General features: G+C 38.0%; 1 protein-coding gene across 1 annotated transcript in view; it reads right to left on the bottom strand.

Annotated features, from left to right (window-relative positions):
• SVIL (supervillin) overlaps positions 1-15,904 on the bottom strand; it is a gene marked incomplete at its 3' end in the record, with an annotated part of 74,323 nt that overhangs the window by 36,491 nt on the left and 21,928 nt on the right. Inside the window, exons 8-17 of the mRNA XM_081996294.1 lie at positions 14,052-14,939; positions 13,549-13,719; positions 12,878-12,912; positions 11,703-11,764; positions 11,185-11,324; positions 10,325-10,420; positions 8,840-9,092; positions 7,314-7,337; positions 5,669-6,239; positions 3,929-4,148 (exon numbers count right to left, since the gene is read on the bottom strand). Coding sequence (XP_081852420.1) covers positions 3,929-4,148; positions 5,669-6,239; positions 7,314-7,337; positions 8,840-9,092; positions 10,325-10,420; positions 11,185-11,324; positions 11,703-11,764; positions 12,878-12,912; positions 13,549-13,719; positions 14,052-14,939 — 2,460 coding nt within the window. The remainder of the gene's footprint in view (positions 1-3,928; positions 4,149-5,668; positions 6,240-7,313; positions 7,338-8,839; positions 9,093-10,324; positions 10,421-11,184; positions 11,325-11,702; positions 11,765-12,877; positions 12,913-13,548; positions 13,720-14,051; positions 14,940-15,904) is intronic.

The following is a 15,904-nucleotide window of genomic DNA, read 5'->3' as shown; positions in this document are numbered from 1 at the left end:
AGCAGGCAGCACTGTCAGGCTTCACATTTCCTGGTTGCTTCATACCTCACAGCACAGGATGAGTAGGGGTGAGAAGGACTCACAATAAGGAGTTGAGGCCATGGTCAGTTTCCAGAACATATACAAGATTTCACTGCCCAGAACTAATCTTCTGGAGTGCATCCATGCATGTGTGAAACTGTGGAGGAGACCAAGATGGGACTGAATTGCCACCATGCAGTTGAATTACCTTCAGTAGTTATGTTCTCTCAGGTCAGCTTTGCTTAGAAATGATGTGATAATTGAAGCTGGAACGCATTTTGATCAGCTTTGGCCTGGTGGGTTTGGTTTTAAAAATATCTATAGCTGCTCAGTGTAGCAGGCAGAAAAAAAATTATTATTTTTTTAAACCTGACACTACTACAGAGTATTTGCCCTAGACCTTTGCCTCAAACAGCTCAGCTGATCAGGAAGAGAAAAATTTGTAATTCTAAGAATGCTTCTGTGTCTCTGGAGACTTTGTTTTCTCCTCTGTCGTTAGCATGGATTCATACTAGCCCTCCACTCTTCACTTATACATACAATGAAACAAATTGTTCCTAGAGTGAGAACACACATTTGTCTGTTTTGAGCAATGAAATCACCACTTGAAGAAATATGTATGCCCAGTATGCCATTGAAAACTTCACCGCTGTGTAAAACCTAACGCCATGCATTTGTTTCGAACAATGGAAACAGCAATAAACTCAGACTGCCCTGGCTCAGCAACAATTGGAGGGCACCCTTTTGTATCACTAAAGATACAGGAACTACTGAATTGGTTCACAGAAGCAACCTCACCAGCCCAGTAGCTTAAAACAAAGTAGACAGCAGTTGATTCTTTGGAAAGTCTGCAAAAATAAGGCAATTATTTGGCCTAACCCTTGAACTTGTTTAAGGCCTGCTGCCTGCTAGTTTCATTGCATACCTCTAAATAATGAATAATCATTCTTTATTTACTTTCAGAGTTTTATTTATACTGCTTTTGCCTCCAAAAGTAAAAGTTCCTTTTACAATCTGAAAAAAAATCAGTTTTACTCTTTTCTTGAAAGAAAGAAGCTTTTTATATATCTGCCCATCTTTGATAGCTTGCTCTGTATCCTTCTTGCACCTGCTACTGAGATAGAATATCTTGCCATCAAGATAGAATGATCGTCATCCCAGAGGTGTCAGGATGGGTTCCAAGCAAAGGCTTTCACAGCTGAAGGCAAAATGTTCAATTAATACTGAAGGGAAATAGAAACAAGATTTAAACAAAGGTTTTTCCTAAACAAGGGGTGTTGTATGAAAGGCCTTGGCAAAAATCCTGGCAAAAAATGTCAAAAATGACACTTCTTTCTTCTGTGGCAATAGCTTAAATGTTAGCCTTGAGACAGATTAAACTGGACACAGGCTAGGCTTTCACACATACTCCATTGGCTGCACTTGACCAGTTCCTTTCAGTTAAATTACAAATCCTGAAGGCCAATATGAGATAAGTAACTACAAAAAGGAAGCCGACTGTTAGAGAGTGCATAAATTTACTATAGTGGGGACTAGTCTGCATAAGAAAGTCTTGCTCTGGTGTCCTACACCAAAAAAGGTTGAAAATTAAGTTTAGGCTGGGTTGTTCCTGAGAAGGAATGAAAGATGGTAAGAGGTCCACCTGAAATTAGGGCTATCTGTAGTTTTTTTTAAATGGTGATTGCCGCATGCAGCTGACTTCTAAAGTGGAGCTGATAGGGTGGCCTTCTAGCAACTTTGGTCTCCATAAATGCACAATCACAGGTAGTTACATGCAATGTATGCTTCATTTGAAGTCCTCCAAGACATTCCTCTTCTTGAAGGCAAGACAATTTAAAAAAAAAAAATGTTTCCATCACTCATATTATATATCAGTGGATTGGCCCTGGCTACCTAAAACTACTCAAAGAGTCTTTGCTCCCTCTCACCTTCAAGCTGCGTGTTTGCAGAAGAGAGGATAGGTGTCTTTTCCTTGAAAAATCATGATTTTTATTCTTCTGTATGAAATAGGTAATTCTGAAAATGCCAGGCATGCGCTCACTCCACAGGATAGTATTAGTTCAGTGAAGTGAGTCTTTGTGGAAAATCACTTTCATCCAAACCAGCATGCATGCATCCTGCCCAAATATCATTACATCTGTGGAAAAGCTGTTCTTCCATAAGGTGAAAGAATGTCTGACAGAGCCAGAAAAATCCAATGGATGCAAAGATGAAGTTAGTGAATGTAAAAGAAAAAAAAAAAAATCCAAAGTGTAATAGTTAATCTTTAGCAGAAACGTTCTTTGAGGTTTATGAATACTTGGCATCAACTACAGCCAAGAAAAAGAAAAAGACTAGTTGTAGTTTTTTAATTCTGTGCCAAGAAGTAGACTACTGTGGTATTTTGGAAGGCTAAAACATTTTGATACCAGCTCTGACATTTACAGACATTTGTGGAATCTGACAAGAGAGCAGGTATTTACTTTTGTCAGCTTTGGGACTGACTAGACAGTCTTGGAGGCCTAACAAAAGCAATTTCAGATAGTGTGACTGACAGTCTTTAACATCAGTTCCTCAAGAGATCAACTCAACTGAAGCATTTAACTTAGGACCGAAACAGCTGCTAATACTTGGATCTTCCCTCCAACCTCTTTCTCTCCCACCAGGATCAGGGAAGGAAGATCATTTACCACCTATAAACCAGAAGTTACTGGTCTTAAACCTTACTTGCCCAGACTGTTAACATATTTACAGAAGAGGGGTAGTGGAAGGTGAAGGTTGTTTTAAACAAAACAACAACAGTGAACTGAAAAAGGTACGTACATCCTTCAGAAGGGGGACTAATATTGCACAGCTGTTGTAGCTGTCCCTACACTCCCGCTTTATATTAAGGCGAGAACAGGGATTGGGGATGCTCTGTAAATGAGGATGACTCACATACCTCCTAGAAATACATGAATTTAAGAAACACACTTTGGAATAATGTTTAAAGAAAAAAAAAATGGTTAGGAGTTCCTAATACCATATACACCTCACCAAGTGAGGGAATACTTTTACACAGTGGAAGTTTAGTCAAGCAGCTATTTTTATTTATTGGTTCTGCTTTCACTGCAGAAAAACTGAAATAAAAATAAGCCTATTTGTCAACTTGAAGCAAATAATCATAATTTTACTCATTGGACTGCTACCAGATCCTTTCAGAGCTGGGATGAATTTATACTCTCAAAGTTTTGACTAAATTAAAATGACTTTTACAAGTACTGCAGCAGCTATTGGAGCTTCAGCCATGACCTCCTACTGTCCCCAGAAGCGCAGAACACTTAACATTTTGTTTCAGATCAGAATGATCTTGGGTTGGAAAAAATATTTCTAGCACTCCCACAAACCTGTCCAATTTATTACCCTTTTAAAACCCCTACAGTAAGTTCTCAGAAGTCAAAATGGCAACCATGTATTTCTGAATTAGAGAGCGAAACATCACAGAGTCTATCCCTGACTCCCTGTACTCAGTTTATTTAAACTAGACTCCCATAGACCAACAAAAAACTGGGTATTAAAAAAAATAATCACATTATACCTGTTGTAATTGAAAGCAGAACATGGGGAAGTTTATTGAGTATATCAGTATAAATCTAACTACCGTATGTATTTTTTACAACTTTCATTTTTTGAACTACTTATTGATAATTCAGGTGGCTCTTTCAAAATCAGATTAATACATTCTCTTGAGCAGTAATTCTCATTCACCACCATCTGCTTTATAAGCATGTCAGATTAGCTGCATGTTTCTGCTGTTAGTATTTGACATCTACTAAAGCCTAATAATCACTGCTTAGCTTTTTCAGAAACAAGTTTAAAGCTTCTTTTTATACCATCAGTCTAATAACTGTATTTATAGAGATAATTTTAAAAAGTGAAATTTAAGTACCTTTCCTTAATTGACATCGTTTTGCTGGAATTATCAAGGACATCCTCGGTTGTTTGTGCTTTGTTCTCTCCAACAGAAAACACCTCACAGGAATTCTTATAAAATTTGCCTTCCAATTGTTCGGAGAGCTCCTGCAGTCTACAGGATGCCGCAGCTGCAGTTTGTGAAACTGTCCTCATTGCTGATGTGCTGGTGAGTTCAGAAGTAGGCTCAGCATGGTCTGCCCATTCAAAAGAGAAGTGCTGAATTAGACCTAGTGCTATTCTCAAACATATTTTACATTGCTAACACTGAAGCAGCAAATCTGTTTTTTAATATTCAAATCACACGCTACCCTAACAGAAAAAAAATTTCTCACTGAGCTGGAGTAGAAAGATTAATCGTGCAATATTATCTGCTGCACAGACTGGCCATTTGTGACTGAAGTTCACATGAAGCCACAGAATATCATGTTTAATACACAATTCTGAACTTCATATGGATGAGGCACAAACTGCTGCTGCTGTCATCACACCAAGAGGCAAACAAATGGACAGATGAAAGTGAGAGGGGAACAAAGAGCAGGGGAAGAAAAGCAGACAAAATTTAAATAAGAAATTAACTTATTGGTAAAGCAGTTTAATGCATAAGTAGCATACTAGGAGGACATTTAATAGCTTAATAAAGGTATTATTTTCTAGAAGGGTGTTGGGGGCTTTTTTGGTTGTTTTTTCAAGCAGCAATTAAACCACTGGAAAAGCTGCCTTGATGAAAAATAAATGCACCACTACAGTCGTCCTTAAGGAACTATAAGTAATCTTAATTTTTCTTTTTGAAATTTTACAAGCACAACATCCCAGTGATACACGACCGTTCCTGTTTTATCCCAGTCTCCGTCTCTCCTGCAGTCACTGAAAGTTAGTTGGATAGAACAGACACTGCTTTTGAGCAATACAGGCAGAACTATACCTTCCTCCCCACGTGCCTTCAAAGACAATTAAATTAAAAATAAATTAACTTCACAGGATGAAGACAAAAATGCTCCTAGCACTACAGGGTACTGTGCTCCTGTACCCCATCATAATAAAACAGAAAACTAATACAGCATCATTCTAAATTCAACAGAATAGAAGGCTTTATGCAATGACCAAATTGACTCATTATTTCCAAAGCACTTTGTTTAATAAGTAAACTCACCCATCCTTAAGTTTGAATTATGCTGTACATATAGAAATGTAATTGCTCTAAGAATCACTTGGTTTATATTTTATCACCACATTGAAGAGAAAATAATAGTAGTTTTGCAAAAATAGTTATCTGAAAATTACCCGCTATTAGCTATATATGTATATATGTAGTTAATACATAACTATATATGCATGAGAAGGCAACCATTGAGTGCAGACACTTGACCCAGGGCAGCAAGTTTAAGTTTGTTCAGCATTTTGGAAGGCAGGGGCAAGGGCAAAAGAGGAAAGGATAAATATTAGCTTCAGCATATAATACCATTTCTTTCAAAGTAAGAAAATCTGAATAAAATTGATCCATCTTTAAGGGCTGAAGAATTGAAAGAATAACAAAAAGAAAACTATATTTGTTAAAAATTTCACAGGTATTTCTCTACTTTTAAGCCAGTTTAAAAAAAAAACCAAACATAACCAGCCTTGATAATGTTTGAAATCAAGGTGTTTAAAACTAGAGAAATACCACCATTTGCTGAATAAGGAAAGAGACTACACTAATAGCGAGTATATACTGCACCTCTTTGCAAAGTCTTGCTTTTCATAACACTTTCCAAATCCATGTTTTCTTCAAAGGACTGGCCTTCTTTGACTTCCCATCTACCTTGCATGCCAGTATCAACTTCCTTCTGTTCAAGAGGCTGAGAAAGTGCTTGTGAACTAAACAGTTCCATGCTGCCCTTCCTCAGGAAGCTGTATATTGTCTCTTTATGGTGGTCTCCTGTTTTTTCAGGAACAGGATGTGTGGTTTCTTCCTCAAAGGAGCTGTACTTTGTCATTTCATTAGCTTCATGTGCTAGAAACCTCTTTCTCTCTTCTTCATGCTTCTTTGATGCTCTTTTGCTTTCTAGCACTTCCATTGAGGGCTGCCATTGTTCTGACTTCTGCGTGCGTTTTCCTGAAGAGTCCGAGTTTTGTGCTGAAGAGTGGAATCTCAAATCAGCTCTAGTGGCAGCACTCATGCTTCCATCACAAGCTGGCTTCACGTGCAGGTCTCCAGCATACAATGGAGAAAGGGTAGATGCCATCGTTGAAACCGATGTTGCAACTGCAGTTGACAGGGGAGTAATTTTTCCACTTTCGTGTTGTACCTATGGGGAGGAAGAAAAAAAAACAAACCCAAAACCAAAAAACAGACTTAAAAGTTCTGAAATCATCGGTTCCCAAAATCAGTCTAATCACATCAATTCTTCAAAGGTGTGCTTCCATATGAATATAGTGCTCTACAAATGTAGACTAGAGACAGGTAAGGAAGGCAACAACACCCCATAATTTTGCTGCAGATGGATTATTCCATCCAAGGACAAAATGACTGCTCGTGAACAGCAACGTCTTTAGCAACAACGTGTGTATGTGCAGCATGCAACATGACATTGTGTCAGGGCTCCATGAAAAGACTCATACTGACTTGGTACTACGCAGCACTGGGGAAAGAAATTAGTTCAGGTTCCAGACGCCGGATGACATGCCATGTGCCCAGGCTAATCAACTCTGCATCTCAGCAGGACTAATTAGTTTTGGCACAGCTCTGCTCCGATACAGTTATGCTCTGGAGTTAGCTCAGTGCCAGAGAGAGACGCTGCTCCATGCTGTCCTACATAGGGCAGACATTCCTGATGCTTCTGCCACATAAATCACCCTCATGCAGGACTGTTACTCGAAGACTTTTTCAAATACAGAACATTTGCTGTCATGTACATCTCTGAGCAAAGTATTTGAATCTAAGAAGCATATTAAAAAACCCTCCAAATTTGCTTTGCTGGCCTCCACAGTGGAACAATTATCTTTTTTAGTCTTCTTCCATAATAAAGTTTTCCTATAGACGGTTAAGATGCAAAATTTTTCTGAAATGCAGAGCTTGACTTTCTCTTCTCTGAAGGAGACAAAAGCTATGAAACAGACTGACAAACATGCCTTCATACACATCAGGAGAGGTTTTTTGTTTGGCTATTTTGTTGTTTTCTTAAGCTGCAGGGCTAGTGAACAGCATGCAAAAGGAATAGACACAATTCCCACCAGCAGGAGGAAGTCAACTGAAAACTTAAAATACACATGCAAATTCCATAAAGCATGGACAACAGTCATTTGTTACACAAATTGGAAAGCAGAGCAAAGACTAATACGCTAGCTCAAAAATTCCAAAGCAAGATTAAGTAAATAGTTACCAGTTTACTCTTTTTCCATTGCATCTATCAGAATTAGAAATTTAGAGGAGATCAGTAAAGGGATTTCAGCTTTAATTACAATATATTTACATTTTCACTTACGTATTTTGGTAACGTAACCTCTAGTTATCTATTTTTTGATACCTTTCTTTTGTTTCTTCCTAGAAAAAACTGTAACTGCATCTCAAAACATCCCAACATTCCAAATGAACAGTTCACTACAGAAAGTATTTTTCATAACACTCTCCCGTTGAACTTCGTTCAGTCAACTCTAGTTTCTTTTGCTAGGTTTAGAAAGATGACAAAATATGCCTCCTCTGCGTTTACTTGCTTGAGCAGCAAGCTTGTTCTGTACAACTCTGAAAAACTAATGTGACTGTCACTTCTTTCCCATCTGCTTCAGCCCATTTATGTTTATCACCTTCCTGACCCCCAAACAAGTTAGTGACACAATCACTAAAGCGACCAGGCTGTGACAGCGGTTGGCACGTGGAAAATGAATGTAAAGAGGACTATGTAAGGTCTGGAAATGTTGCTAAAATAAATTTTCCAAGTATTTACTACTACTTCATGCCTAAGTAAAGTAGGCATAAAGTACAATTATCTATCTATACAGCTTTGCACCAATACAGTCAGAGAAATCCTGCCTTCTCACTATTCTATTATTATAATGTGGAAAATGTATAATCATGAATGAAGCATATAGAAAGAGAAGGTCAGGAACTTTCTAACACACAGATTGATCCAAATCCCTAGAAATATGACATGCATAGGAGTTGTGCTTCACTGTTAGTATTACAGCTTTAAAAGAAATTACATTAAGTGACTGATGTTCATGCTGTTGTGAACATCAGCTCTGAAAGACCACTGCTGGGCCATCTTATGCTCGAACTTCACTGAAAAGGCATTCCTTTGCAGCTCCAGTTACATGAAGGATTCCAGAACAGGAAACCCAATTCCACTGCACGTATTAAATAATTTCATTTTGACCATGACTTTCTGAATTTCAAAAGTATTTTGCTTTTAAGGAAAAAAATAAAAATCAATGCCCCCTCCCAGAGGAAAATGACAGAGTAAGTCCTGTCGAATAAGGGAAAAATATAGTGCTTTCAGGAAAGAGTCTGAAAGTTGCACATGACAAAGCTCCAAAATTCCCTGAAAATACATCTAGAGCACTATGATATGTGTCATGGTTTTTACCTCTTTGGTCATGAATTTACTTATGGAAGACATGTAATATTCTACCGGAAAAGACAGACACTGTGAAAGGTACAGCATGTACTAATCAGGAAATGATATACTCCTGAATTACTTAAAAAAGAAAATCACACCAATGAGGTCAAACATTTTAGAGGATGTTGTTCCTCAATGTCATAAAGACTGCTTCCTGACAAGCTGTTTTGTGCGAATATGTCATGACCCCAGTGTGTAGCTCAGAGCAAAGGCCAGCTGTTACAGCATCTTACACTGAAGCAGTTTCCTCCAACATAAAGAAACAAATGAAAAAGATCTAAGATTGCACTTACCTGCTCAACTTCTCCAAGAGTGACTGGCTGAGTCTGGTAACGAGCATTCATTCTCCTGTGCCTAATATCTCCTCGACTCCTTGTGGAGATGGCCCTGGATACTGGTTGAGACAGTTTGTTAAACAAAGCCATCTTTTCTGCCAAACTTAAGGTGGAAGAATCTGGTTCATCAGACTGATCTTGCCCCATCGCCTCTTTGGCTGCTCTTATCTCCTCTTTAGCTAAAATTTTTTGGTGTGCTGATGCCTGCAGGCTGAAGAAACAGAACTGGAAATTAGTTTTGATGAAGCCGTTACGAAGTTTTAAAATCTCAACCTGATAGAAGCAGAACTGCACATGAAGCACAATAGCCAATGTAATATAGCAGCCTAAGTGGTTATGCAGTGGTTCAACATTGGCATGATGAATTCTAATTCAACAGCTGAAGATTTAAAAAAAGTTAAATTTTCATTCTCAAATTCATTTGATTAGGACAAAACAATTTTTTAAAAGGGGAACTCAAGTTTGAAGAGAGACTTTTCAGACCAATCTCTTTATACAGAATACAGAGCTATGGAGAGAGATTTAAGATGCCTGCTGTAGAACAAACACGGGTCCTACAGTACAATTTACATAAAATTCAATTTTATTAGAAATAATTTGTGGAACATATACAATAAAAACATTTAAAAGATGGATTTAAACTCCAAGTTAGTGCTGCTTTTAGGTTAGCATAACTGTAATGCCTCTTATAATTTGAAGTGGAACAGATCAGACTGTCTTTTGTTCCGAGTTATCTAGGGTAACTCAACAACAAAAACCAGTTTTGAAATATACTCCATTAATATTAAAGATTGTTTGACCAATGCTGAAGGCAGACACATTCATTCATAAAAGCTGTCATTGCATTTGTCTCTACAATAATATATTTTATTCACTTCTAGTTAGATTCAGCCACATTTATGGAATAAGTAGTATTCTCTTTTTTTTTTGTTTTTCCCTGTCGTGGTCTTTGCTAAAATTCTCTCATTCAGAACAGGCAAACAGTATTCTGCAACTTTACCTATAGGTGGTGCAATTTCTTATCTTTCCTTTAATTTTGCAAGCTAAAAAAAAATAATATATGTAGAGACAGAGAAAGAGGATATGTACTGCTTGTGAAATCAAGCACACAACTTTGGTATTTTCATCTCCAGATGACATTACCATATTAAAAAAAGTACAAGACCAAAGAGGGTTCTGCTAGGTTTGCTCACATGCAAATTCATTTCTTTCAGAAAGAAGAATATGTTTCTGAACAGGTAAGTGTGGTTAGAAAAGCCCTGAAAACAGATGCTTGACAAAAAAAAGCTGCATCATTCTATCATGCAAACATAAAGTTGACATGTTTTAAATGTTCTTGAAACGAGTATTGACTTGAAAGATTGAAAAGGCATTCAAGACTTTAAATCTGCTATTGAGGAATCTTGTGCTCCATGTAACATGCATGTTTATCCCCCCCAGTACCTGATAGGTTGTACAGTGCTCTTAACTACAGTGGGACTAGGTACTCTTGTCACTACTGTGTGGGTATTCACAGAACGTGAAGCAGGGGTAGATTCACTTTAAAGAATTGCCAAGGAGGGAAAATTCACAGGGAGAGAGAAGAAAAAAGCATTAAGAAAAGCAATACATTAAGTGTTAACTACAGAAAAGACCAAAACCAGAACAAAACCAAACAGAAAAAAACCGAACAGCAATGATTTTTAATTACTGAGTTATCTGCTATGACCTTTGCAAAATAACTTCAAATACTTTGAAGAATTAAAAACTGAGAGGAGCAAACAGGTGATCTCAAAGTTACTCATTAAACATAACATAATCTATTTTTTAGTAGATCATTAGGTTAATGTCCATTCACCTTTGTTTAATTTTCCCCAAAGATTACTTTCCTTTTTTCAGGAAAATTTCATGATGTATGACCAGAGTGCAAGAAATGCATTTCCAAAAAGTACATTTGAGATTTCATAGTGTAAAAGGTTTTCCCCAATACAAATACATTACGTAAGAAATTGTGCAGATTTCCCTCAGTGCAAAGTATCTTTTCCATTTCAGTTACAAACCAATGCTACGATTAATCTTGTTTACCTAATCTACAGGTCCATAAGCTTTCTGCCAAATTGCAGTTCATACAAGTTATGCTTTACTAGTTCCTCTGCTTCTAACAACGAATTTCAATACAGTTTTCCCAGTGGTTCTCAAGGAAGTTGGGCCCTAACAACAGGTTTTCCTTGCTACAAAGTTGTAATCACCACATACATGGAACTTACTCCCAGATTTAAAAGCAGGAACCAAAGTTGGAGCCAACACATATGTACAAAACTTACGTAGCTGCAATGACCACCTCCTCACTGGTAATTGGTTGTGTGTGCGATCTATCCTGCAAACGCCGCAGTCTTCTTTCTACTGCTGAACTTCTTGTAGGTGGCTTCGGAATATTTTTCATTTCAAATGATTTTTCCATTTCCTAAGAGGACACATGTCATAATTAAAACCATGGAAGAAAGGTTCTAAAACAGTACTTTCTTTTTAGATTTCTTGCATGCAAAGTAGTAAAATTCCCAAATGTCCATCTCTGAATTAGAAGCAGGATATAATTGCACAGTAGGCGTCATGGAGTTAAAACTGACTACACATCTCTCTAAATGACATTCTTAAAGAACGCTTTAGAGCAATAGGTCTACTGTATAGGTAGGCAAGATGAAGTTAAAAAAAAAGTTATGCAGTTTGGATTTGGTTAAGTGCATTACACTTCATTCTAACCCCACTTCATTCTTGGGGTTCTTCAGCATCTTGTATATGATATGTGTAACTCAGCCTTCTATGAAGAAAATGTAATACTTACTCTAAAAAGCAGCCTCTTTGCAGCTACACTTAGTTTGGCTCGGTCATCCAATTTTTCTTCGTCTTCACAAAGGAAAAAAAAAAAAGGAGGCTGAATGTAATGAATCAAGCTCATAATAATTACCAGGGGTTTTTTTGACTAAATGGTTTCTGAACTCCTCCAAAATTAAGTTTTACTAAGAAAAGAAGCACCACCTGCAAATAAGCTGGCTGTTGCTCCATTTTAACAAAAGACTTATCATGAACCAAATTGTGTAAACTTTACTTATATTCACATTTATTGCATCAGAGGAAAATTCTTAACAGGATTTGAGAACAAAAGACTTGTCTTCAGGACAGTTCATGTGCTTTCAAGTTATCAAAAAAATTTTTTATGAATAATCAAACTTATTGTTTATTGGAAGACATGGACTAAGAAAACAATTAGACCGAAAAACTGTCTTAAGGGTCAGTATTCATCCTGCTGTATAGAACATCTGTTTTCTACTGGTTGACCATAGAAGACGATCTCTCCTGGAACCTGGTCATTCTGATTACTGCCCTGTGTCCCCATTTTTCAGAGGCTCAACTGGTATCCTTGGGAGCCAAAATCAGCATCCTCCAGATCCAAGAGCCAGCATCTCAATGGTGCAGAGAATATCACCTTTCAAATAGTATAAGGCATTAAATCTAAATTTAGCTACTCATGAGATTGCCTACTTAATTTGTGCCAGACTTGCTGAGAGCGACAAGGGGGAAAGAGAAACAAGACGGCAGACTGAATTATATAATTTAATAATGAACATCTTGCAACTTCCTTAATTAGAAATCACATTACCAATATCAGTTTTACACTATAGTACAGTCTTTCTTTAGTTATTAGTCCTAGACTACCAATTAAAATGTGGGTTTTTTTTCCCCAATCAACTAGCTTATTTATTGACTAAATCAGAAAAAAACCCAAACCTATGTTGAAAAGTGTCAAGCCATTCCCCCGCTTGCCTCCCGTATGAAGTTCAGTATCCATAGACAGATTTTTGGATTTAAATTAATCTTTAAAAAGTGGTACTTCAAACATATTATAGGTAATGATAGTTATTTTCAAGTGGACTTTGTTTGCATTATCAAATAGTTCTTCAGTTAAAACAAAACACATTTTCTCCCATTTCTTCCTTAGGAAATAGTATAGTAACATACCTTCAGCAGTTGGTACTTCTGCACTCAGAATTGACCTAGTGAAAAGTTAGCAAACAGAAAGAAGTTAGTTGGAAACAAGACATCAAAAATTAAATTCAAACTCCATCTGAAGTAGAAGGACCTCAAAAGTCTTAAGAGTGGGAAAACTTTAACTATTTTTCAAGTTTCAACAGTTTCCACTTTGACATCCTTTAATAAAGCAGAAAGGCAAGCAGTTGCAGCCAAACTTAAATACAGTAAAGAAAAATTATTTCCAGTTCATCTTGCAGAAGATAAAAGTCTAAGATTTGCTGCCAGATCTTTTAACATAAAATATGTAGCTTTGGTTGTTTACAAAAAAAACCCTAAATGATAAAGCAGCGTAGATAGAAAGGAAACTCTTTATATAAAAACAGACAAAAGCATTTATCACTAGACAGAACCAGACAGCCAGAACTTTATTATGACTCACTCATCACCATTGGGGGGGTGGGGCGGCATTTGCAACTAATTGTTTTTGTTGAGCATTTTGGTTTTTATTTTATAAGAAGCTATAACAAATATTTGATTGTTTTCAAAGAGCAACAACAACTTTGCAAAATGTTTATTGTAATAAATTAATGAAGTCTCTTTAGAAGCTTGTTCACGTCTACCTGCATCAGAATGTTACCCAAAGCTAAGTACATGCCTACCTATCTGTCTCCTTTCGTTCAGCTGACGTTATAGGTTGAGTTTTAAATCTCTCAGAAGTCTTTCTATTTTCACCAGGAGAAAAATAGCGCCTTGGCCTTCGTGGCCCTCTTTCACGGTCACCATTGGCAGACAAAGTGCTACCTGCCGCTGACATCTCAAACCGAGATTCACTTTAAAACCACATGATAGAAAGTGCATAGAAAAGAAAAAAGAAGAGAGAAGTAAAGCATAGATGTAAGCATCTCAACAATCCACTAGAGATCACTCTGCATGCTCCTCTGGTAACATGCGCAGACGTACACATTCCAGCTACCCCACATCACAACTCGCACTAGCAAGCAGAAGCACAAAAGCAGGATTCAAACCATCTCAGCCTCCAGTACACACTGGTGAGAGCTAAGCTGTGTGCTTTAAGTGCCGAACACAACTGCTGTTGAGTGTGTGTAATTTTTGCCAAGGACGTGCAAATTTCACACGAAAATACGTCTGAAATGTCACCTACAGTTCCGTTTTCTTGTTGGCATTAGCAGTCTCCAGAAAGACATTACGGAGCTGGGCAACAGAGACTTTTGTGTCAACCATGCCAATCTCACCATTTGGTGCATTTGCTTCCACGCTCTCCTTACTTTTAAAAGCTTCTAGCTTAGGAGCCACAGTATAGTCAGACATGGAGCGAGTCAGGACTTTATGCTTTGCTGTTGACACTTTCCAAACAGGAGCTTTTGCCTCGGCAGGCTGCGATACAGACCCACTCTGTATGTACATAACAGCTTCACTCCTTTCTATGTTCTCAGGGGTCTTAAACTGCTGCTCAGGAGCCTGCCTCTTACTGCACTCCAGCTCTCTCTGAACTTCTGAGTTAACTTTCAGCTTGCTTGCGAAAGAGGAACTCCCCACAGGGGTATCCAATTCTCCTCCTCCAAAGAGGCCTTCGTGGTTCTTCCCTTGTTTGCGAATTTCAGATGGCAAAATTGGTCTTCTGCCTTTGGAAGCCTGTTCACCCTCCAAGGAATCTTCTTCATCAGGCTTTGCTCCATAACCAAGTGCCTCTTTCTTTTCACTCTCTGATGCAGTGGCTGCTGATGGTTTTGTTAAGAGACTAACATTGTCTGGTACGAGGAGGCTGCCAACAGAGATGTTTGCTGGCTCTTCTGTTGCCATCAGCTGAGCTGTGTGCGCAATACCAGCAGGCTGAATATAGCCATGTATTGGTTGGCGAACTGAACTGACGGGCTGATTTATAACCCTATCAAAGGCAGATGTTTCTGTCTGAAGAGGCATGTAGTGGGCTGGCACTGGATGGGATTTTCTCTGAGATACTGTGTCTGTGACAAGTTCAGGGCTTCCACGAGCACTTTCCTCTTTCACCAGTTTCTCTCTAACTTTTACTCTTTAAGAAAGAAAAAGGATTAAAGCTGTGAAGAGCAATACCCAATCTGGGAAGGCACACAGACACCTACTGTGAGTACAGACAGCAACATTGTATTAAAATAAAAAGCAATTAATACAGAAAAGTAAGCATTCTTATGATGCACCCCCCCTCACCCCCTCCCCAAATCTTAGCAGTAACATCTCTCAAAAACATTGAAGTGATTCACAGGCCCTCAAACATGCATGACTCCTGAGAAGGTAACTGAGCAAGCTCTGAAAACATACAGCATGTTCCCATGAGGTCACAACTATGTTTGTCAAACAGCACATACCCATAGTCTCAAGCAAACAAGATGATCAAAAGTGCTTTTTATATTATCAAAGTGTTGGGTTCAGGCTGAAATTGCAAATTCCATTGGAAGTCATATACGTAGTCAGATTTTTGAAGGTTGTCTAAACACTGGGCAGCTTACATCATATCAAGATGCTGTTGCATTGAGGAAGGGATGAAAAAACACATTATCTCCACCTAGCCCTTGAGATGTTTTGCCAGATACTTTTATACTTGTTTTGTGTATCATATAAGACATCTAAAATGTTATGTGTAGTGTAACCTGTTTCGGTAAGTGAGGAAAAAAGCTGAAGTGCAAGCCTTAAAGCCCAAAGTGAAACTATGGCATGGCTGTTGCTCTTCAGAGGGCTTGCAAGGGAGAAAAGGATTTAAAAAAATCCCACAACCAAAACAGGCATTCTGTTTTAAAACTTTTCATTACATTCTAACATGCAAAACTTACAGAAATGTTCCCAGTTACCTTACTTCAGTGTGTTTTCTAGAAGACACCTCTAGACTTGTGTAACATCCATGCAAAACAGAGCTGTATTCTACCTTTAGACACTTAATGCAACTGCACTAATGGAAGGCAAGCACGTGCAGCCAGAGGCAGCCTTCGCTCTACGACTACAACTGCAGGTAAGCTATCCGGC

Source organism: Phaethon aethereus (assembly GCF_964289735.1).
Source record: "Phaethon aethereus genome assembly, chromosome: 2".
NCBI classification, from domain to species: Eukaryota; Metazoa; Chordata; class Aves; order Phaethontiformes; family Phaethontidae; genus Phaethon; species Phaethon aethereus.
Note: the sequence above shows the minus strand (reverse complement) of the source record. Positions and strands in the feature narration are given on the sequence as shown.